At 43.5% G+C, this 23,667-nt stretch overlaps 1 protein-coding gene across 6 annotated transcripts in view; it reads left to right on the top strand.

Annotated features, from left to right (window-relative positions):
* The first annotated feature begins 4,313 nt into the window (after positions 1 to 4,313).
* The window catches only part of LOC122543283 (formin-like protein 3), a 167,406-nt gene continuing 148,052 nt past the window's right edge, over positions 4,314 to 23,667 (top strand). For all 6 annotated transcript variants that reach the window (XR_006309986.1, XR_006309987.1, XM_043681785.1 and 3 more), the window contains exon 1: positions 4,314 to 4,789. Coding sequence is in view for 4 of the 6 variants with exons in the window: in XM_043681785.1 (XP_043537720.1) it covers positions 4,676 to 4,789 (114 nt within the window). In the remaining 2 variants the exon portion in view is untranslated. The remainder of the gene's footprint in view (positions 4,790 to 23,667) is intronic.

Genomic DNA, 23,667 nt, shown 5'->3' with positions numbered 1-23,667 from the left:
AGCTCCACCCTCCTCTCCAACCTATCACCTTCACCCCCACCTCCATCCACCTATTGCACTCTCAGCTACCTTCCCCCAGCCCCACCCCCTCCCATTTATCTCTCCACCCCTGAGGCTCTCAGCCTCATTCCTGATGAAGGGCTTTTGCCCAAAACGTCGATTTACCTGCTCCTTGAATGCTGCCTGACTTGCTGTACTTTTCCAGCATCACTCTAATCTTTACTGCAGCTACAACATGGTAGGCAGTGGTGTGGACACATACAATACTCTACACTGACCTGATACCCCACACACACTTACAATAGAACCCAACTGGAAAGCCATCAGCAACATAAGGATATTCATTGAGATGTGAAGCAGAGGAAGCTGATTGGGTGTCTTAGCCATCTTTCTGCCCTTTAACCTGGTCATTAATGTTATTCTGTGTTTGTGAGATCTTGCTGTGCACAAATTGACTGCCATATCAGCCAGCCATAGAAAATAGAAGCAGGAATAGGCCATTCGGCCCTATGAGCCACTCCACCGTAAATGTGACTATGACAGATCATCCAACTGTTCCTGCTTTCTCCCCTCTACCCTTTGATCTCTTTAGCTCTAAGAACTATATCTAGCTCCTTTGAAAACATTCAATATTTTGGCCTCAATTGATTTCTGTGAGAGAATTCTACAGACTCACCACTCTCTGGGTGAAGACATTTCTCCTCATCTCAGTCCTAAATGGCCTATCCCTATCCTTAGACTGGTTCTCGACTCTCCAGTCATCGGGAAATCCTTCCTGCATTTACTCTGTCTAGTCCTGTTTGCATTTTGTAGGTTTCTATGAGATTCCCACCCTCATTCTTCGAAACTCCAGCAAGTATAGTCCTAACTGATCCAGTGTCTCTTTAACCTGTCATCCCAGGACTTCCTCCATCGCCAGAACATCTTTCCTCAGGTAAGGAGATCAAAACTGCACATAATACTCCAGGGGTGGTCTTACCAATGCCCTGTACATATGCAGCAAGACATCCCTGCTCCTGTACTCAAATCCTCTTGTTATGAAGACCATTTTCCTTCTTCACTGCCTGCTGTACCTACATGTTTACTTGCAGTGACTGGTGTACAAAGACACCCAGGTCTCATTGCACCTTCCCCTTTCCCAATCTATAGCTGTTTAGATGATAATTCCTGATGAAGGCCTTATACCCGAAATGTTGATTCTCCTGCTCCCGGGATGCTGCCTGACCTGCTGGGCTTTTCCAGCACCACAGTCTTGACAGATGATAATCTGCCTTCCTGTAATCCTCCAAGATCTCTGCACTTCCTTAATTCTGGCCTCTTCTGCCGTCAGTGGCCATTTTTCAACAGCCTGGGCTATGAGCCCTGAAATTCCTTCCTTTCCACCTCTCTCTCCCTCCTCCTTAAAACTTAGTTCTTTGACCAAGCTTTTGGTCATCCGTCCTAATACCTCTTTATGCGGCTCCCTATCCTATTTTGTTTTGTAACATTCCAGTGAAGCATCGCAGGTTGTCAAAGGCTCCATATAAATGTACATCACTGATGTTCCAGTTCTTACCAGAAGTTCATAATAGGCCCATTTCCGTCCAACCGAACTCTCTCCCCATAGCCCTACAATTTCATTTATTTTTCCAAAAATATATGTGCAATATTCTTTTAAAAGTTATGTTCGAATTTGTTTCCAAACACTAAGTTAAAATGATTCCTGGTTGATGGATAAAATGCTCCTAGGATAAGTCTCAAACTGACGGAACACTCATGAACCATCTCTGGGGAGTATGGAGAGGGTTTAATGTTTGTCATTGTGGTTAGCAACAGAATATTTATAAAATAACCCGGAGATTCCAACCACAGAACTTTTTTTTAACCTTTTGAAAGAACAATCCGCTCACTCCTCGTGAAATTCCCCGAAGCTTTGCCCTTCAACGCATAAGTGGGTTTGAATGCAGCACTGCTAACTGCGACCAACAGAGGGCGCGAGAAAGATAGGGGGAACAAAGCAGGTTTGAAAAATTTGATATTGGAGTGAATTTTAGATTCTCTACCGTATTAGTGCAATGAAACGGAATCCACATGGCGATTAAACAATACGAATGAGCTATTTAAAATGCTATAAGGTGGAGGAAGTGATATGAATTATGTTGTAAGTTTTTAATATTTCAAAAATATACTTTACTCATGTGACTCTCGGCCTATTGCCCAGTTACAGAGCGATTTCTTGCAATTGCACTGTGAAATTCAATCACCCGGCTCCCCCTTTCTGAGAAACTGACTGGTTTCAGCAGGATTTCCCCCTGTCATACACACACTGCTGACCGCCTCAATACCACAGGAAATCCCTTCCAAGGAGGCGGACACAACGTTTTGGAAACACGACCAATGGACTGCAATGTTTTCATTTGCAAAGCGCCTTCGAGGAGACGGGGAGGTTTCGAAGGCACTGGGCGCCAAGGACAGGGTGGTGGGACAATGTGGTGTTGGGAGAGAGTGACAGGGTGTAAGAAAAGAAGTTTCTTCTCGCTCGCATGGGATTTTAAAAAAATGACTTGGACAAACCACAGCACTCGGATGAAAGGAGCAAAGAGACCAGTTTGATCTTTAGGGGATATGACTACTAGCTACTAGCATTTGTTGCCTCCGAAGCGTAGCCTTCTGACAGGGCCAGTTGAGAGCCAACCACGTTGCTCTGGGTGTGGAGTCACACGTAGGCCAGGTCAGGTGAAGACGGTAGATTTCCTTCCCTAAAAGACATTAGTGAACCAGATGGGTTTTCATGGTCACTTTCACCGAGGCTACATTTACATTACAAATGTTATTAATTGAACTTAAACCCCACCAGATGCCATGGTGGGATTTTAACCCACATCTGGGAAGCCTGCTACACTGGGGAAACAGGCCATTAAGCCCAACAAGTCCACATCGACCCTCCAAAGAGTAAACCACCCAGACCCATTCCCCTACGTTTACCCCGACTGATGCATCTAACCTACAAATCCCTGAACACGATAGGCAATTTAGCATAGCCAATTCACCTAATCTGCACATCTTTGGACTGTGGGAGGAAACCTGCACAGACACTGGAAAAATGTGCAAACTCCAGACAACCCAAGGCTAGAATTGAACCTGGGACCTTGGGCTGAGGGGTAGCAGTGCTAACCACTGAGCTCCTTTTTAGGCTACAGAAAGGAGGGGAAAGTCAACTTTGGAGGGAATTTACGACAGTAATGGATTGCAGCAGTTCAAGAATGCAGCTCACTACCACCTTCTCAAGGGGCAACTAGGGACAGGGCAATAAATGTTAGCCGAGCCAGCAACCTCCATATTTCGTGAATAATTTTTTAAAGCACAGGGAGCCTCTACAATTCTACAAATGCCGATATCTGTTGGGTAGTACAGAACTTGAGTACTGCTGAAATAAAGAGACGTGTTATCAAAGTTTTTAATTTTGCACTGGTCAGGACAGAAGGCCAAAATCTCAAAGGAAACATCATGTTACATTGCACCAGAATTTAAACTGGCAAAGATACATTATAAATTGTTAAACAAAAACAGAAAATGCTGGAGAAACTCAGCAGATCTGGCAGCATCTGTGCAGAAAGGGATTTAACTTTCCAAATAAAAACGCAAAGAACTGTGGATGCTGTAAATCAGAAACAAAAACATAAATTGCTGGAAAAGCTCAGCAGGTCTGGCAGCATCTGTGGAGAGAAAGCAGTGTTAACGTTTCGGGTCGAATAATCCTTCCTCAGCAGTACTCCGAAAGTTAGTGCTTCCAAATAAACCTGTTGGACTATAACCTGGTGTTGTATGATTTTTAACTTTGTACACCCCAGTCCAACACCAGCTCCTCCACATCATGGCTTCCTTAGAATTAACTTTCCAGTCTGGTACGGCTTTTCTAAGAGGAGGTCTGGCATTCTTGCAGTTCTTCTAAGAGTCATAACTGTTTCTCTCTTCACAGGTGCTGCCAGACCTGCTGAGTTTCTCCAGCATTCCCTGTGTTGGTTTCAGATTTCGCTTTGATTCCAGTCTAAAATTAATGCTCCTTTGAGATTTGGTGTTTTTGCGATTCTGTCCTGATGAATGCAAAAGGATGAAAGAAAACACATTTGTTTTACGGCGATATTGAAACGGCAAGAATGAATGTTCTCTGCACAATCAGCAGAACCGCAATCCCCCACATCTGCATTGCGATCCCTCCCCAAGCTTTGTCACCAAGAGTGATGGACAGATAGCAGCACCAATGCGAGTAGGGCTCCCTCCCGAATTAGTGAATGGGCGCGTACTCGGGCGCACTCCCTGTTGCTTAGAGCGGAGAGACTGGCGTTGAACAATGAATGGGGAAACCAGCGAGTTCTTATTTCCGAGGAACATGCAAGACAGCAGCTGAAATGATTCCTGTTGGACAACTTTCCAGTTCCAGGAAACTTATTTCCTTCGAGGACAGAGCGGGGAAGAGTTAAACCAGACAGAAACGTGGGGTGAAGGAAGGAAGCAAATATAATTTTGGACAAGTTTGGTTCCCTTGAAAGTTTGTGTGTAGTTTGCTGTTTTGGGGAAGCGGAGCAGACGGACGCTGTGGGAGGTCAATCTTTGGGTCTTCCCCACCCCTCCCCAAAACAAGGGGAAAATAGAGAACGGGGACATTTCCATTCCGTTTGGTGTTGTCCCGGATGAAATGGGAAATACTGGAAGTTTGGATGGGCAGACAAATCTAAGCGCTCAAATCATGCCACTGAAGTTACCGATGCCTGAACAATGCGAGCTGGAGGAGAGGTTTGCAGTCGTTTTGGTAAGTGAGATGTGATTTTTTTTTGCTGTTTAATTATAAGCCAGTCCCTCAGTGTCCCCCCCCCCCCCCCCAATTCCCCCATTCCTCCATTCCTCGTCTGCCTTGTTTGGTGTCGGTCTTTTTTTTCCCCCTCTGATCTGCATCATTGGATAAGTCTCCGTCCTCTGCTCCACTAAGCACCCCCCACCCCTGTTATGGTCACCATTTTCTAGCTTTTTAATCCATGGAAACAGAAGGAGGGCACAAACCAGGTTGTCACCCTGATATACCTCAAACAGTGTGTCTGAGTTCACCCAGGCAAGTCGTGTGTGCCTCTGGAAAAAGAGGGAGAGAGACTTGCTCCATAGTTTGCATTTGGAGGCTGAATTCTAAGTTCAAACTGCTGACAGTTCAGTCCCAGCAGATGTTTGAGCGGGGAAACATAAACTTGGAGCCTACCTCTATATTATCTGATTTTGTTTCCTCTGCTGGTCACTGCCTCATCCCCTCCCCCAATTGATTTGCGAAAATTGACACACTGATACTCAGCCTGGGGGATTTTTCTGGGTTTTTTTGTACAAAAAACAAAAAGCTTTGTGCTGCTCAGGCTGACTTGTAAGCCGATCTGGGGGTTCCGAAAAAAAAAGTTTCAGTTTTCTTTTCCACAGGGTGCTCTGAGGGCAGACTGTGCTGGGTTGCAGTGAACTGGCCTTTCAGATCGGAGATGCCCCCAAGTGGGCAGAAAAGCTGGCACACTATCTCCTACCTTACCCAATACATTGGCCAGGGTGCACCAAATGCTGATTCTGCAGGCTTTGAGGAAGATGTCCAGATGAGTTCCGGCAGCTGATAGTATCTCTGTAACCAAATAGTTATGGGAGGGTTTGTACTGGTGGAGAATTGAGTACTATAACAGATGGCGGATGGGTATCATCAGTTCACCAGGCAGGCAGTCTGATCAATTGAATAACCTGTCCTCATTCAGGTTCTGACTAATTGTTTAGGAATCTTCTGTCAGAAAGCTGCATCATTACACACCACTCTCCTGACAAGTTTTTAACAAATTCTTTGGGATGTGGGCATCATTGGCATTTAGTGCCTACTCCAAATTGTTCTTGAACTGAGTGGCTCACTAGGCCATTCCAGAGGGCAGTTGAGAGTCGACCACATTGCTGTCGTTCTGGACTCGCGTGTAGGCCAGACCAGGTAAGGAGGGCAAATTTGCTTCCTTAAGGGATATTAATGACCCAGATGGGTTTTTATGACGATGGATAATAGTTGTCATGGTCTTCATCACAGATTATTCTAGCTTTGAATTTCATATTGATTAATTGAATTTAAAGTTGGTAGGATGTGTCCCCCAGAGCATTTATTCTAGGTTTAGGCCAAGCTCATGTCCAAGCCAGTTCACCCATCACCCCATATACACCACCTCAAATTTGATGGTTTTCTCCTTGTTTTCAAATCCGTCCATGGCCTCCCCCTTCCATATCTCTGTTTTAGAGGCAAGTAGTAGGACAGTGGCAATGCTCCTGGCCCAGTAATCCCAAGACCCAGCTGGGTGCCCTGGTGACATGTTCAAATCCCACCACAGCAATGAATTTAAAATCTATTCTAATGATGACCATCAAGCCATTGTTGATTGTTGTAAAGACGACTGTCCTTCAGGGAAATCTGCCCTCCTTACCTGGTCTAGCCTGCATATATAGCCGAGCAATGTGGTTGACTTTTAACTACCCTCTGTAATGGCCTGTGAGTCACTTGGTGGTATCAAACTGCACAAAAAGCCTTCTCTGCCCCTTGGAGATCTCTCTGCTTCCCTGGTTCTAGCACCATCCGTATTTGTGCCTTCAGTTGCCTGGGCCCCAAGCTGAGGAAATCCCTTCCTAAATCAGTTCACACCCTGCATACCCTCCTTTTAAGATGTGCCTCTTTGTTGCGTGTTCCAATTTCATTTCCTCTGACTTGGTCTCAGCTTTTGACTGATTAACATAATGTTAAAGTGTCTTGAGATTTCATTATGTTAAAGGCACCATATCAATACAAATCTTGTTTTTCTCGGTCGAAATCACTGATCCTTACTGCGATACAGCTCCCTGCAGATGGCAGCCCTCGGTATCTTATTCTTTGTGTGTGAACCTTAACTGTGAATATGGCAGGGCCTTTCCCATTGGGGCAGACATCACAATGCAATCTGGCCTACCGTCACATGTCTTCCATACAGTCACACGTCAGCACAGGTCACCACACAGGGAAAACCTTGGTTAATTTCCCTGCTCCGTCCCCACCCGGAGTCCAGGGACATTAAGGGATGTTGTTTCAACAGTGCTATAGGACACAACAAATCACAACTCAGGATTGGCACTTCCGAGCACCTTGGCATTGCACCAACTGGGTGTCTTGGGCATCTGTGGGAAAGGTTTGAATGCAATGAAGTACATATTGCATGTTGGGGACCTGCAATTCAATTAAACTCTGACCTTTAAAAGTAACATTGTCTCATATGGGGATACTGTGTTTAACGCAGTACAAGGGAGGAATCAAAGAAATGACGCCTACAACGTGGAGTTGTGAAAACTTGATAACCAAAAAACCACGTTATTGTTTCAAAGCTATTTAATACTTTCAGTACTTTGACCAGGTCTGATTTCTTGTATTGAGCAGTAGCCAAGAATGGAATCCAATTCTTAGTTCGTCCCAGCTGGTGCATTGTGTATTCCCAATGATTTTGCTTTTTCTGTGTAGATGTTATTGGTGGCTTTGTGCTGGAACAGTGCCTGTCTTTTGTCTCAAATAAGATTAACAACTTGCATTTGTGTAGTGCCTTTAATGTGATCAAACATCCCAAGGCACTTCACATCAGCAATGTCAAACCTAATCTGATACTGAGCCACGTGAGGAGATATCTGGGCAGGTGACCCAAAAGCTTGGCCAAAGAAGTAGGTTTCAGGGAGTGTCTTGAAGGAGAATAGAATAATTCCAGAGCTTTGGGTTTTGGTGGATGTTAATGATGGGGTTGTAGTCGTAGCCCTGCTTTTCTTTTCTTTTCTTTTCCTTTCCTAGCCCAGAGATACCAAGGCTCCTTGGATGGCTGCTGACGCCATGACAGGAGGGCAGAGCAAGGTGAATTTGAAGCTGGGAGTTTGTTGGCTATGCCATCACTAACCGTTAGCTGTGGCTCAGTGGGTAGCACTCACTACTGAGCCGGAAGTGATGTGGCTTCTATTCCCACACTGGAAACCACTACACAAAATCCAGACTGACACTTCAGTGCAGCAGCGAAGGAGTGCACCAGTGTCAGACGTGCTGACTTCCAGATGAAACATTAAACTGAGCCCCTGCCTGTTCCCTCAAGTTTTATTTTTGCTTGCTTGGCATTGCCATAATTTATTGCCCCTCCCTAACTGCCCCTTGACAAGGTGGTGGTGAAATGTCTTCTTGAACTGCTGCAGTCCTTAGGGTGTAGGTACGTTAACAGAGCTGGTAGGGAAGGAGTTCCAGGATTTTGACCCAGCGACACAAAAGTAATGGGTATATATTTCCCCATAGTGGCTTGGAGGGGAACTTGCAGCTGGTGGTGTTCCTATATATCTGCTGCCCTCAACCTTCTAGTGGTTGTGGGTTTGGTAGGTGTTCTCAAAGGAGGCTCAGTGAGTTACTGCAATGCATCTTGAAGATGGTATACACTACTACTATTCAGCGTTGGTGGTGGAGGGAGTGGATGTGGTGCCAATCAAGCAGGCTGCTTTTGGGTGTTGAAACTGCACCATCCAGGCAAGTGGGGAGTATTTCATCACATTCCTGACTTGGGCCTTGTAGCTGGTGGACAGGATTTGGGGAGTCAGGAGGTGAGTTACTCGCTGCAGATTCTTGTAACCACAATGATGGTAGTGAACAATCCCATAGAATTATTGCGAAGAAGAGCATAGTAGTTCTCCCTAATATTCTAGCCAATATTTATCCTGCTTTATCCGGTCACCCATATTTGACCATGGAAACAGATTATCTGATTATTATTCGCTTTCTGTTTGTGGGAGCATGCTGTGTACAAATTGACTTCTGTGTTTTCTGCATTACTTCAGTGGCCACACTTCAAAAACACTTGTATGTCTTTGAAGCGCTTTGGGAGATTGTGAAAAGCTGTATATAAATGAAATCCTTTTTTATTTTAAGCTACTGGGATACAGTAGCAAAGTTTCAATGAAAGGATACTATACAGTGAAGTAAACCATGTAATTGCTAGAGTCAGCCACCTCATGGTGAATCTTGCTGAATAGGAGAAGCATGTTGCCAAAGCTTTTTATCTGACACCCATCAGAACCAACATAAGAAGGACAAGTTGCAAACAATCACAACAATTTTAGACTGCAGGGGAAAAGCATGCTGATTGGTTGGCAGGTTAGCTTTGATTGGCCATGGTATAGTCAGTTAGAAGGCAATGGGGGAAACTGTAATTGTAATTCGCAACAAAACACAAAGCTTGAATATACTGTCCACAGTGAACGGATCCCTGCGTACATTGCTTCGAGCAATTGTAACTGAACCATGTTATGAGCTTGATAGAGGATTTTAAATTGACATAGTGTGTATGCTAATATTTCTCCATAAGATTGTCTATATTAGGAAGTGTGGTATTTTGAAGATGTGTGCAAAAGGATATGCAATTTTGCACAGAGGACAAGGTGTTGAACATCTAGATGACTTCATGAGAACAGTTGCTTGGAGACTGATTGATTGAGAATGCCTCTTGAATATTGAAGGAATGTTCAAATTTCCTAGTCTTTGCTCCGCCCTTTGTGTTGGATTCAGAAATGACCCACATATACTTTACCTTTCTCTTCAATGGCAGTAGGAAATTCGTATGATCTCCCAGAGTTAATCTGAATAGTCAAGTGTAATTTCATTCATTCTTTGCACTAAATTCACCCATTTCTGTTCAACTTTCCCTTGGACAGAGGCAAGAGTAAATGGACTATAAAGGCTTCTATTTAGTTTGAGAATTTGAAGAGTGTTTGAAACTGCTGAAGCTCGTCAGCATAACCTGTCTGAAAAGGAATGTGAACGCTTGGTACAATTGGTAGTTTGGTGATTGAATTGTATTTGGATTTCCTGGCTGAATGTTCACGTGGTATGCTTGGCTAGGATGTTACCATATCGCAGAAAGTAGTTTTGACTGCCTACATGGGTATTTTCTCCTAAAAGATGAAGTGCTTTCTAGACTTTTCCGACTGTGACCCCATTTTGAGGTTTGAAAATTGTCGTGGCCCCTCCATGAGGACTTAGCGAGCAGAGGCCTGTTTGAGAGGGCACTTGGCTGCTCTGAGGAGCTCAATGGCAGTCATTGCTGCCTCAGAGTTTGGGATGTTCAAATTTCAGTTTGTGCGGATACAAGCACTGGAAAGAACATTTATGGCACCAATAATGCAACTTTGAGCTTTGTATTCTCCTGAGTGATAAAAATGTGTGTGTTTTTAAGATGATTTAAAGGAAGTGAAAAGAGTAGGTAGAGAGAAACTACGTCCTCTGTGGGATAAGGCCAGAGAAGGGGCAGATCCTTAAAATTGGAGTCAGGCCTTTCACAGGTGATGTCAGAAAGCAAACAAAGGGAATGGGACAGGTATTCCTGTGGTGTGTCCCTACCTCTGACCCAGGAAGCCTGTGTTATAGCTGCACATGCCCCAGAGATGTGTGGTAACATCGAAGTGGATTGACTAAAAAGTGTCTAGTATAGGAATGTGGAACTATCTTTCTCTGCTCCCCCCATTTTAAAAAAAAACTGGGTTCAATTAAAACTTTCAAAAATCAAAATTTAGATTTCTCTATAGGAAAGGGTAATGTAAAACCATTATAGTCCCAGAGGGCTGTTCTCTCATGCGTGTGTGAGACAGAAAGACACACACACACACACCCCTGGTGGTGGGTTTAATCTGAGTTTCACCACAAGGTGGGCAAGGGTGAGGAGGCAGGAGTTTCATTGTAACCTCAGCTCATATGGGAATTGAACCCACATCGGTGTCACTTTGCATTGCAAACCAGCTGTCCAGCTAACCAAGCCACAGGTATGAATGGTTGAATGACTACTTCTTTTCCTATATTTGTATTCTTGGGCATTATTACAGACTTGTTTGCTGCATAAAAATAGATTTGACTTTTTTCTGGTATGAGATCGTGAGGTCAGGGCACAGAGCAGCGAAACAGACAATGGACAAAGGAAGAGTATGAACAAAATACTATGGAAATCTGAAATTAAAAAGGAGAATGCTGGAGAAACACAGCAGGCTTGGCAGCATCTTTGGTGAGAGAAAGACAGTTAATGTTTTGAGTCTAATATGACTCTTCTTTGCTGTTCCAAAGGACACTTTTTTTTCTAAAATGTGTTCCCCCTCCCTGATGGAGTGAATTTAACGATTTCTGGATCGTCCATCTCCAATGCAAACACATCTTCCACTCAGTGGATATCAAAATAATCTGAATTAACAATGTGCTGTACTGATAAAAGAATCTGATGGAATTTTACAACATAAGTTCTGAAGAATAGTTATAGTGGACTCTAAATGTTAACTCTGTTTTTCTCTCTCAACAGAAGGTTCTAGGTTCAGGTCCTGGGGCCAAACTCTAGGCTGAGGACTTTGTTCAAATTTTTATGCTTCCTGATTTTTCCCTCCCCAGTGAAGTCAGCTCAATGAAGTCTGTCTATATTAGTTGGAGCAAGTCGGCATTTTAGTCATGTCTTTAGATGAGCAGTTGAAATGCCATAGCATACAAAGCTATGGGACTACAGTAGATCGGGAGAGTGTTGACTGGTGTGGACACAATAAGCCAAAGGGCATCTTTCCATGCTGTAAAATTCTGACTCCATGCACTTTTGGAGAGGGCACAGATTTAAAGTGATTCACAAAAGAAACAGATGCAAGTTGAGAAAAAAAACTTTCACCAAGTGAGTAGTTAGGATCTGGAATGCATTGCCTGGAAACAGCAGGTAAAATTGAGACATTCAAGAGGGGTAATGGATGATTATTTGGCTAGAAATAGGGTATGGGGAATAAGCAGGAGATTGTCACGAGGTAATGATGCTCATCTGAAGAGATTGCACAAATATGATGGGCCAAATGCCTGCCTCCTGCACTGTAACACTTGTGTGATTCTGTGATTTTTGGATCAGGCTTTGAATCAAGGCACCATCTGTGCTTTCAGTGCTAGAAAAGATCCTGTGGCGCGATTTCAAAGAAGAGTGGAGGTAATAGTGGTCAAGAAATTATCTGGTTGCTATGTCAAGGCTCTTTGTGGAATCTTGCTATGCGCATATTGAGTACGGTGTTTCCAACACTGCAACAGTAATGACTATCACAAACTGCCCACTGACATCATTCTGTTTGCTGCCTGACAGCAGTGACCAAAACATCAACAGCTGAATTATAGTGCTGACTGTATGAAATGTTTTTAAAAATCTTTTCAGCCTAGGCCTTTGAAAAAGCTAAGCGAATCCTGCACTTTGACACGGATTGTGTTGTCATGTGAAGACAATGGCTTATCAATTAAGTAATGGGATTTTCATCAGTGACTTCCTGTCATCAGACGCAGAGTGAAACCGTGCATGCGGCCTTATATTTTGTCACCAGCTTAACCACATTGCTAGACTGGAACAGGCCACTTGTGGCACTCTTACTACTTGGCTTAGTCAATCTTAATGAAAGTGGGCATGCAGAATTGATTTTGATGCTAAAAGCTCTCTTCTCTAGCAAGACAAACAAAACCTGGATGAAGTAATGGAACTTAATGAATTTCGTACAAAATAAAATGCTCCATTCGGGAAGAGAATTAACCTTGTGCTGTTTGAAAAGCCTTGAAAGATTATGAAAGGGTTAGATAGGGTCACCTTAGAGAATATGTTTTCATCTGTGAGGGAGACAAGAACTAAGCACTGAATATCAGTTAGTCACTTGGAATTCCTCACTGCTATAAGGTTTAGGCAAATAGCATTGATGCATTTAAGGGAAAGTTAGATAATTAGCTGCAGGAGAAAGATATAGAAGGTTATGGTCATAGGGCTTTAATATCATTGGTAGAATCAGAGATTGAGTGGGGCAAGGGGAAATGTACAGTCAGTTCTGTTAAAACGTGCATTTCTTCAACGCAAATTGGCTATAATGAGATTGAAGAATTTAGACCATTACTCGTGGAACACAAACTTTCCTTACCTGTATTGGCTATAACATGATTCTGGTCCCGTTGATTTAAATGATGCTGCTATTACACAATATTCTCATAACGCAGGATCGCATGGGAACAGAGATATTGCATTATATCAGAACAGATTGTAGTATAAAAGGGCTCAGCTTGATATTCTAATGAGAAACAGTATACATCATCACAGGAAGTGATACAGAGACTTGCTGTCTCTCGGGGTGGGGGAGGTGGTTGGGGAGGGAAAGAGGGGAATAAGCACTGGCACTATCCAGTTGGGCTGAATGGCCTGTTTCTGGACACTGTATCTGAGTCTATGAAAGTATTTATATCTCTGACCTATACCCTCCAGATCTGTGTAACCTCCAACAATCCTGAGTTCTCCATATTCACTTAACCTGTTGCCTCAGTTTGCATAGAAACGTAGAAGATAGGAGCAGGCGTAGGCCATTCAGCCCTTTAAACCTGCTCTGCCATTCAGTATGATTATGGCTGAACATCCAAGTCAGTCCACTGTTCCCACTTTCTCCCCATACCCCTTGTTCCTTTTACCCCTAAGAACTCTCTTTCTAAAGCCTTCTTGAAAACATTCAATATTTTGCTTTCTGTGGCAGTGAATACTAAACTCTCTGGATGAAGACATTTCTCTTTATCTCATCTAAATGGCCTACTATGTATCCTTAGACTGTGACCCTCTGGTTCTGGACTCCCCAGTCATCAGGAACATCCTTCCTGCATCTACCCTATCTAGTCTTGTTAGAATTTTATAGATTTCTAGGAGATCTGCAGTCCAATCCAGTCTCTTTTCATACATCAATCCTGCCATTCCAGGAATCAGTCTGGTTAAGCCTTCACTGCACTCCCTCCATAGGCAGAATATCCTTCTTCAGGTAAGGAACCAAAACTACAAACAATACTCCAGGTGTGGTCTCACTAAGGCAGTGTACAATTGCAGCAAGAATCCCCCCTCCTAATTTCCATCCCTCTCACTATGAAGGCCAATGTACCATTTGCTGCCTTCACCACTTGCTGCACCTGCAATGCTTACTTTCAGTGACTAGTGTACAAGGACACCCAGTCTCATTGCACTTTCCCCTTTCCCAATCTACTGCTACCTCGTTCTAGTTGTTATCATCCCACCATTAGTGGCTGTGCCTTCACTAGCCGAGGCTCTCCGCTCTGGGATTCTCACTTCTGTCTTTCCCCTTGTTTTAAGATGCTCCTGAAAGCCTACTTCTTTGACCAAGCTTGTAGTTACCAGCCCGAACATCTCCTTATGTGGTTCAGGGTCAAATTCTGTCTGATGTTTTTTATTAATATAAAGTCATATGGCATTTCACAAGAATTCATCCTTTAGTTAAGCCTGCATTCATCGCATTTGTAGTTTTTGCATGCTACAGAGGGACCATTCAGCCCCTTAAAGCCACTATGACATTCAAATACATTACTGCTGATTGAACCTCATTTCTACATATCTGCCTTTGCTCCAACTCCCTTGATGCTCTTTGCCATCCATCAATCTTACTCTTAATATCTCCATTTGATTTCCTGTATCCAGTGCCTTTTTGGGGAAGATGATCATAATTTTCAGTATCCTTTGTGTGAAAGTGATTCCTCATTCCACTTCTAAATGATCTGGTTTTAAGTTTAAGAATATGTTCCTCACTTCCTTCCCCAACACCTGATTCCTCTACCAGTTTTTCTCTCTACTCGGTTGAATCCTGTTAAGCACCTCAGTCAGAATACCCCCACAATCATGAACTCTGTGTATTGTACAAAATCCTCCTGATATCTGAATGCTGGCACACTCCTGCAACAACTGCAGGCTATAATTTATTAACCCCTTCCTGACAGTTTCACCAACAGTGATGGATTCTGCTTGCTCTGTAAATGGTTGCGATTGTGAAACAACTTCAACAGTTGGGAGATTGACAAAGGACAAAAAAAGCAGACTTGCCAATTTGACCCATTGTGCCCATTGTTCTCTCAAGATAATTTTGAGAAGGAAGTTACAAACATATAAATTAGAAGCAGGAATAAGCCATTCAGTCACTCCAGCCTGCTCCATCATTCAATAAGATCATGTGATTGTTATCGCAAGTTCACTTTCCTGCCTACCCCAGTAATTGCAGAGTCTTGACTAACAAGGGAGTCACACTACCTCTGCCTTAAAAGTATTAAATGACCCAATGTATGCAGCGCTCTGGGAAAGGGAATTCCACAGCCTAAGAACCCTCAGAGGGAAAACAAATCTCAGAAATTGGAAATCCCTTATTTTTAACTGACCACCAGTTATTGCGTCAAACATTCTTTCAGTATCCACCTTGTCAAGTTCCCTCAGGATCTAGTATGTTTTAATAAGATGTCCTGTCATTCTTCTAAACTCCAACAGATACAGACCCAAATGGTTTCTCCTTTCCTTGTACGATAACTCCCCCATCTTGGGAATAATTCCCATGAACCCTCTTAGGACACCACTCCATTTAAAGCAAGTCTTTCTTAAATAAGGCAACTAAAACTGAATCCAGAACTCTCGCTGTATACTGGCTGTTTTGTAATGAGCTGATTCTGGTGAGTAAAAGGGGAAATTTTCACAAGTGCAACTTTGGAAAAGCACAGATTGTCCCCACCATGAGGTGATGCTCAGCTCCCTTTTTTTAAAGAGCAATCTGGGCAGCAGCACAATGTCAAGTCATATGACACCAGGTTATAGTCCAGCAGGTTTATTTGAAATCACAAGCTTTCGGAGTGCTGCTCCTTTATTAGATGAAGTCAAAGAAACCTGGTGTTGTGACTTTTAACTTTGCCCATCCCTCAGGCACTTCCACATCATGGGTAGCAGGAGACAAAGTGGGTGTCTTTTCTCGACAATCCAGTCCTGATGTTCCCTGTTACTACAACATACAACAATATTACTTTCTCCCTTATATTTTCTATTCAACCTTTTCAGAGATATTATGACGCACCTCTGGCACAAGTTGGGGGTGGGAGCTGTGTTGAAGGTTGGCTTCTTGGGTCAGAGGTAGGGACACTATCACTTCATCGGAAGAGCCCCCTCGTTATAATGGAAGTGGGTACCAGTTGTGAGCAGATTTAAAAAAAAACTAAGGGCGCTTTCTCTTTAGGAAAATTAGTTTTCAAATGTAGAGTTGAATTTAAGGTTCACCAGATGGTAGGATTTGAACCCATGTCACAGAACATTAGCCTGGGCCACCGGATTATTAGTTTAGCGGCATTACCACATTCTACTTTCTCTCGTTTGATAAAGGCACACATACCTCTAAGGCTCTGCTACAGTCATTGAGTTCAGTGCAGATTGAATATTGAACATGGGGCAATCCTCGTTTGCGAGATTCCCTCACACACACCGTATCTCATCAAGTTTTCAGAACTTCCAGAGTATGCGCACTAGGGACCCTGCCTGTCGTCGCTTTGCAAACGTGTTGAAAATTACTAATCTTCAAATCGATGCACGTTGTGCGTGGCGTAGGAAAACTGTGCTCTTTTATTTAAAAAAAACGAGTATCCTGGATTTGAGTTAATCCACAGACTTCTGACCTCACACCAAGTTTAATTTTCTGTTCTACCAATGACGTAACTGAGCCGGTTTCCCCTTTTTTTTGCAGGGGAGTTTAATGTACTTTTTTGAATGTGTTAACGAGATGATTCATCGTCCTGTTTTGTGTGGGAAGATCACACTTGGCAGAAAGCTGACGCAGATAAATTACTTGATGAGCCGTTGCGCAGTTTAAAGTCTCGAGCCCAATGGCGGGTAAAATAACGGCGGGAAAACTTTTAACTGGCAAGCAGTGAAATCGGTCTGTTTTATAATCTGACTTGTTGTGGGGCCTTACTGTAATCTGACCAAATCCACCGGCCTCAGCCTTGGTTGGTCATCAGTTGAAATTTGCCAGATGCTTTATTTTAGTAGCAGTAGCATTGTCTCTCTTCATTCATCGACGTTTCCTAGCCTGTGCTTAACAAATACAACATACGTTTGTGAGGTACGTTTTGACGGAACAAAGTGTTCCAAGGCTTAATGTGGCGATGCTCCTCAAAGTACTGTGTTTTGCTGGGGTGCAGTTCACCTGCCGACACTCCAGTCCAAGGGGCGGTTTCAAGAAGGGATTTAAGATAAAGACAGATAGGGATTCTATGATTCCAGTTAACAACCTACTGTTCGGAAAGAGGTCATTCGACCTAACGAGTTTGCCCCGAATCTCCAAAGAGCATCCTACCCAGACCCAGTCCCCCACGTTATCTCCATAACCCTGCATTTCCTGTGACTAACCCACCTAACCTGCACGTCCCTGGACATTATGGATAATTTAGCATGGCCAATTCACCCAGTATGCATATCTTTGGACTGTGGGAGGTAACCAGAGCATCTGTCAAACCCAAGCAGACATGGGGAGAACATGCAAACTCTACACAGACAGTCATGCATAGCTGGAATTGAACCTGGGTCCCTGGCGCTGTGAGGCAGAATGTTAACCACTGTGCCTCCCTTTAATGGGATCAAGTTTTCTGGGGAGAAGGCAGGAAAATGGGATTGAGAAGCACATCAGCCATGATGAAATGGTGGAGCAGACTGAGCTGAATCAGGCTCATTCCTGATGAAGGGCTTTTGCCCAAAATGTCGATTCTCCTGCTCCTCGGATGCTGCCTGACCTGCTGTGCTTTTCCAGCACCCCACACTCTACTCTGAGGTGAATGGCCTAATTCTGCACCAATATTTTGTGGTCTTATATATTTTGCTGTGGTTTTACAGGACATTGGTGAGTCATATCTGGGGTGCTGTGCACAGTACTAGTCTGCCTATCCTAAGAAAGGAGATAAATGAGTTAGGAGAAGTTCAGAGAAAGTTTGCTCAACTGATTCTTGGGATGGGGGACTTCTATCATGAAGAAAGATTGGACAGGCCTGGCCCATATCCATTGGGGTCCAGAAGAATGAGATGGACGTAGCTGTGAGCTTAAAGCGTCAAAGGATTGGGGAAAAGTAGGAACAGGGGACTGAGTTGGATGATCAGCCATAATCTTATTGAATAGTGGATCAGGCTTGAAGGGCCAAGTGGCCTATTCCTGCTTTTTTTAATGTTGTATGTGCTCATAATCATGCCACATGAAGAGAAGTCTTTAAGTACAAGTTCTGTTCTGTTTTGATGTTTACCATTGAATCTGCTTTCCCCACCTTTTTTTTTAGGCAAGATATTTGAAATTAAATAGTCCTTGGTTAAAGCCTATAAAATTCTGATCAGACTTGACATGATGGATGCTGACAGGATGTTGTTTCTTGTTGTGTAATCAAGAACTAGAGGCTGACCTTCCATTTAAGACCAAGAGAAAGGAGGTTTTTTTTCCTTGAGGGTTGTTAATTCTCAGAATTCTTTCCCTCTGAGAGACTGGGGCATTGAACATATTTCTGAGTTAGATGGGCTTCTGATGTACAAGGGGGCAGGAAGGAGAGTTGCGCTGAGGTTTTGATCTGTTCAGTCATGAGTTTATTGGCTGGTAGAGAAGACTCGAGAGCCTGAATGACTGACTCTTGTATCTTGTGTTTCCTATGTGAGTGTTGGCTGGCAATATGTGAAAGCCCAACCCTGCACATTCGCTGTATCCAACAATGTGAACTTTCTGCAAAATATATTCTGGGTACATCTCTGCACAAGTATCGAGGATAAGGACTATGACTGGCATTCGTTACCCCTCCCTTATCCAGGGGTGCTGTTTCTGATTGTCTCTCTCTTGTCCCCCTCACCCCTATACCCACACCTGCTTCCACTGGCATCTGGAACAGAAAGCACTGAGATGAACCAAGGGTCTTTGTGGTCAGTTTGGCTCTGTTTCACACTGGGCAATGTTGCACACACCAACTTGCTAAGAATGAAGCCTATAATTTAAATTACCATGTGAATGTTAATGAGCATGAATTGCCTCCAGTGATGAAAAAATGGTGAGTGATTTAGTGTATGAATGTTAAGCCAGTAGAAAGTAGGTATAATCCCTAGATCCATGTCTCCACTTACTCACTAAACACTGTTAAATAACACTGCTGTTCAGATTATGGCCTATATCGTGGGGATAATGAGGTCTCCCATATCCTTGGGAGTTGCAAATTTCTGTTATACTGTCACTAGTATAATTCAGCCTCACAGAATGCTTGAGATTGGGTGTTTGGGCGCATTGTCATTTGTTCTTGAAATATGGCTTCTCCTGCCTCATGTCATCTGATTGTCTTTGACCTGCACCAACTTAGCCCTTTAAAGCACTTGAGCTGCACTTCAATCCTGAGACAATCACTATCATGTACAATGAAGTTAAAAATCACACAACACACAGGTTTAATTGGAAGCACACTAGCTTTTGGAGCGACGCTCCTTCATCAGGTGATTTTTAACTTTGTACACCCCAATCCAACACCGGCATCTCCGAATCATGTACAATGAATGTTGCCATGACAGACCCAGGAAAGGCTAGCATTGTAATGAACTGCTTAAAGGGGCATCAACAAAGGGTGTACACATTCATCCATTTGGTTTAACCCTGGGAATAAATCAGGAGACCTCAAATCTACTTTTGCTTTTGATCATATGACCTACAATATCTGTGACCTTTAAATCTTGTTCAAAGCTACATAGTGTCCCGAGGGAATGGCATACCTAGTCAGCACTGTTTTGTTTATATCGTCTTGTTCTCTTAGGAGACAAACATTTTTTTGCTCCTTGAACTGAGTGGCTTGTGAGGACATTTCATTGCTGTGGGGTTGGAGTCACGTGTAGGCCAGACCAAATAAGAATGCCAGATTTCCTTTCCTAAAAAGCTTTGTTTGTCATAAAACCCATTGAGTTCACCTCTGGTGGTGGTTGTGGTCGTCACTGAGGCAAGCTTTCCATTCCAGATTTATTAATTGAATTTAAATTCCTAACTACCACACACCCTACTCACTTTAAAAAAAAAAAGTCCTCATCTTCAAGGGTCCAAGATTCTCTGATCTTTCCCTATCTTTATATGAAGCCCAATTGCACACTACTGGGGGGGGAACTACATCTTGTTGAGTTGACTGACTTCCATACATAGACCAGATTTCAATTTAAACTGGGGACTTGCCAGTATAGGGATTCCCTGCAATCAGCTACCTTTGGCATTTGGTAGTGAGCCCAGATGGCAGTTGGTATTGAAGGACTCAGCCCAGCATTGGGGAGACTGAGCCCTTGTGGGGAGTGTGGGCTTAGTGTGGGGGGAGAACTAGCCCCCATGGGGATTGTGGGTGCAGTGCAGGGGTAGAATGAGCCCTTGGCAGTGTGGACCCAGTGCAGGGGGTGAGCGAGCCCTCGTAGGGAAAGCCCAGCGTGGAGCGAATGCAGGCTCATGGCTATAGAAGGACTGTGATGTTGAACTTTTAACTTTGTTTTTCTATTTTGTACCTCAGATTTTGTACCTAGGTAGCTTTGTCCCTAAGATGGCACCAGGAATAGTGGTTTTGTACATATTTCACTGTTCTGTATCAGTGGTGCACGTAACAATAAGCCTAATTCTAATTCTAACCCCTCCCTTCACTGTTCTTTATAGAGAACGTGTGTGTGCCTGTATAAAACTGCCTGTGAAATTCTTTCAAGCACTGAATATTGGAATGGAGGCACAAGGCACAAACCTTGGTGCCAACATCTCCATAACTTGGATTGGAAGAAGGAAATGGATTTGTGTGTACCTGATTCTCCTGGACCAAATCATTTTAAACCGAAAAAGAAATGTGCAGCTTTCTGGATGCTTGTTGCATGGCCACCTGAAGGCCTGGTGTTTCATCATAGAGATGTAGAGCATGGAAGCTGACCTTTTGGTCCAACTTTTCCATGCTGACTAGGTATCCTAAATTAATCTAGTCCCATTTGACTCATATCCCTCTTAAACCCTTCCTATTCATGTACCCATCTAGATGCCTTTTTAAATGTTGTAATTGTACCAGCCTCCACTACTTCCTCTGGCAGCTTATTCCATACACACACCACCCTCTGTGAAAAAGTTGCCCCTTGAGTCCCTTTTAAAACTTTCCCCTCTCACTTTAAACCTATGCCCCCTAGTTTTGAACTCACCTACTCTGGGGAAAAAGACCTTGGCTAATCACCCTATCTCTATCCATAGCCACAAAACGACATGACCCTCTCTCACTAGTATTTTTACATACAGTTAAGGAAGGACACCACTTAGACTGGGACAACACATCCATCTTAGGACAAGCCAAACAGAGAGACACGCACGAGAATTCCTAGAAGCATGGCATTCCAGCTGGAACTCTATCAACAAACATATCGAGTTAGACCACATTTACCACCCCCTGAGAAAAAGAGCATGAAATGACAACACCACAGGAAATGACATCACCCACCCAAAGAAACCCAAACATATAAAGAGAAAGCAGGAATCATGTCCACTGCTTTGCCCTGAGGCCCTCTGAAGATGTTACCTAGTAGGGTGACAAAACGTCTGGAAATGAACCTCCTAGCTCAGCGAGCAAACCTACATCCAGAACCTCTAAAGGTTCCCCCTTGACTTCTGACACTCCATGGAAAATTGCCTCCATCTATTCAGCCTCTCAAACGGCTTAGTGCAAATGGGCAGAGTGCCAGGCAAGACACACCCACTAATGATTTGGAACGAGGTCAGCTAGGTGGACCTCATAGAATATGAGCTCCCTGATTGGGGCTGTTAACCTGGTATAATCAGGAAGCTCTGGCTGACAGATATAAACAGGAGAGTCAGAGGTTCACTGGGAGATGCCTCTAAGGGAGCTAGATCAAAGTCCAGGACACTCCACGTGTAAATAAAGGATGACTTGGTAATGGGATACCGGCCTCTGTGGAGTTATTTTATCCACCTGTTTTTGAAAGCTCTGAGAACTGAGGTAGGCCCCTGATTTGTATATTTGCAGAACATCCCACCTTATTGTGCTGTCCACTCGTCTACAGGTCTGCTTGTAAATGCTGTCTGGTATTGAATTGAATTAGCTTTACTATTAAGGTACTCAAATGAGTACCGTGAAAAGTTTATAAGTTGCCACTTACAGTGCCATCTTCGATACAAAGGTACCTAGATACAACCCTTAGTTACAGAATAGAGAAATGAAGAAAAACAAGGTTACATTACAACTGAGAAAGTGAGGACTGCAGATGCTGGAGAAGCGCAGCAGGTCAGGCAGCATCCAAGGAGCAGGAGAATCAATGTTTCGGGCATAAGCCCTTCTTCCTGAAGAAGAGCTTATGCCCGAAATGTTGATTCTCCTGCTCCTTGGATGCTGCCTGACCTGCTGCGCTTTTCCAGTTCTACATTACAACTATGCACAGTATGACCATAAGTCAGAAAAACAAGAAGCAAAGTTAAAAAGACAAATATCACAGTCTCTCTCCAAAGGCTGTAAAATGGAATAGCGCAAGGGGCCTCCACGTGGTCTGACTGTTGGCTGTCACCATGCTCCACACTGGGCTACTGTCCCTGCTCTCGCACTGGGTGGCTGGCATGAAAAATATGGTCATTGTCCCCACCCCCTGCCCCCGTCTATCACTGATTCAAATTGTCACCCAATCCCTTTCAGGTGAAAAGCAGTCAGCTAACAGCAGTACATAAGAACTAGGAGCAGGAGTAGGCTGTCCGCCCCTTCGAGCCTTCTCCACCATTCGATAAGATCATGGCTAATCTTTTCGTAGACCCAGCTCCACTTAACCGTGCTCTCGCCACATTGCTTAATTCCTTTATTTTTCAAAGAAATATCTACCTTAGACTTACTGAAGTAGTGTCACCTACTTTCCCGGGCAAAGAATTAATAACCTTCTGGGTGACAAAATTCCTTCTCAATTCAGTTCTTAATCTGCTTCCTCTATGCCTTCTTGAGGCTATGCCCTCTTGTCCTAGCTTCACCTGCCAGTGGAAACATCCTAACTATTTCTAATTTATCGATTCCCTTCATAATTGTTTTGTTTCGATAAGATTCCCATCTCATTCTTCTAAATTCCCATGACTATAATCCCAATCCACTCAGTTTTTCCTCATAAACCAACCCTCTCAACTCCAAAATCAACCTAGTGAACCTCCTCTGCACCCCCTCCAGTACCAGTACATCCTTTCCTCAAGTAAGGAGACCAAAACTGCACACAGTACTCCAGGTGTGGCCTCACCAGCACCTTGTACAGCTGCAACATTACCTCTCTGCTTTTAAACTCAACCCCTTTAGCAATGAAGGGCAAAATTTCATATGCCTTCCTAATTACTTGTTGTACCTGCAGACCAACCTTCTGTGATTCATAAATGTCTACCACCCCGTGACCTCTGTGTTTAAAATAACTACCAGCCGACATGGGGGATTGGGGTGAAGGCAGTGGAATGGAATTGTAAATAGATATAACCTTACTATTTTGAGAAGAAGTAAAATTGCAGGCAATAACTGTGTGGGCTGGGAAATATTTCATGAATATGCCTAAGTGCTTCCCCTCCATGCTTTCTTTCAAATCTTTCTCATTGCTCCACACCGCCCCCTCAACAACCTTTCCCCGGAGAGGGTGATCAAATTTTCCCAATCAGTCATGATGGTATGTTGTAATGTATACTTTTTTTTAGAAAAAGTATCATGATTCACATAAGCGCTCACACTGTCCTTGTGTTTCCCCTCGCTTCACTTTCCTTTTTACTTTCTCATGCACTAAAAAATACTTGAATTGTTGAGCA

The sequence above is a fragment of the Chiloscyllium plagiosum genome, chromosome 43, assembly GCF_004010195.1.
Source record: "Chiloscyllium plagiosum isolate BGI_BamShark_2017 chromosome 43, ASM401019v2, whole genome shotgun sequence".
Classification (NCBI taxonomy): Eukaryota; Metazoa; Chordata; class Chondrichthyes; order Orectolobiformes; family Hemiscylliidae; genus Chiloscyllium; species Chiloscyllium plagiosum.
This window is presented reverse-complemented; position numbering and strand designations above follow the sequence as displayed.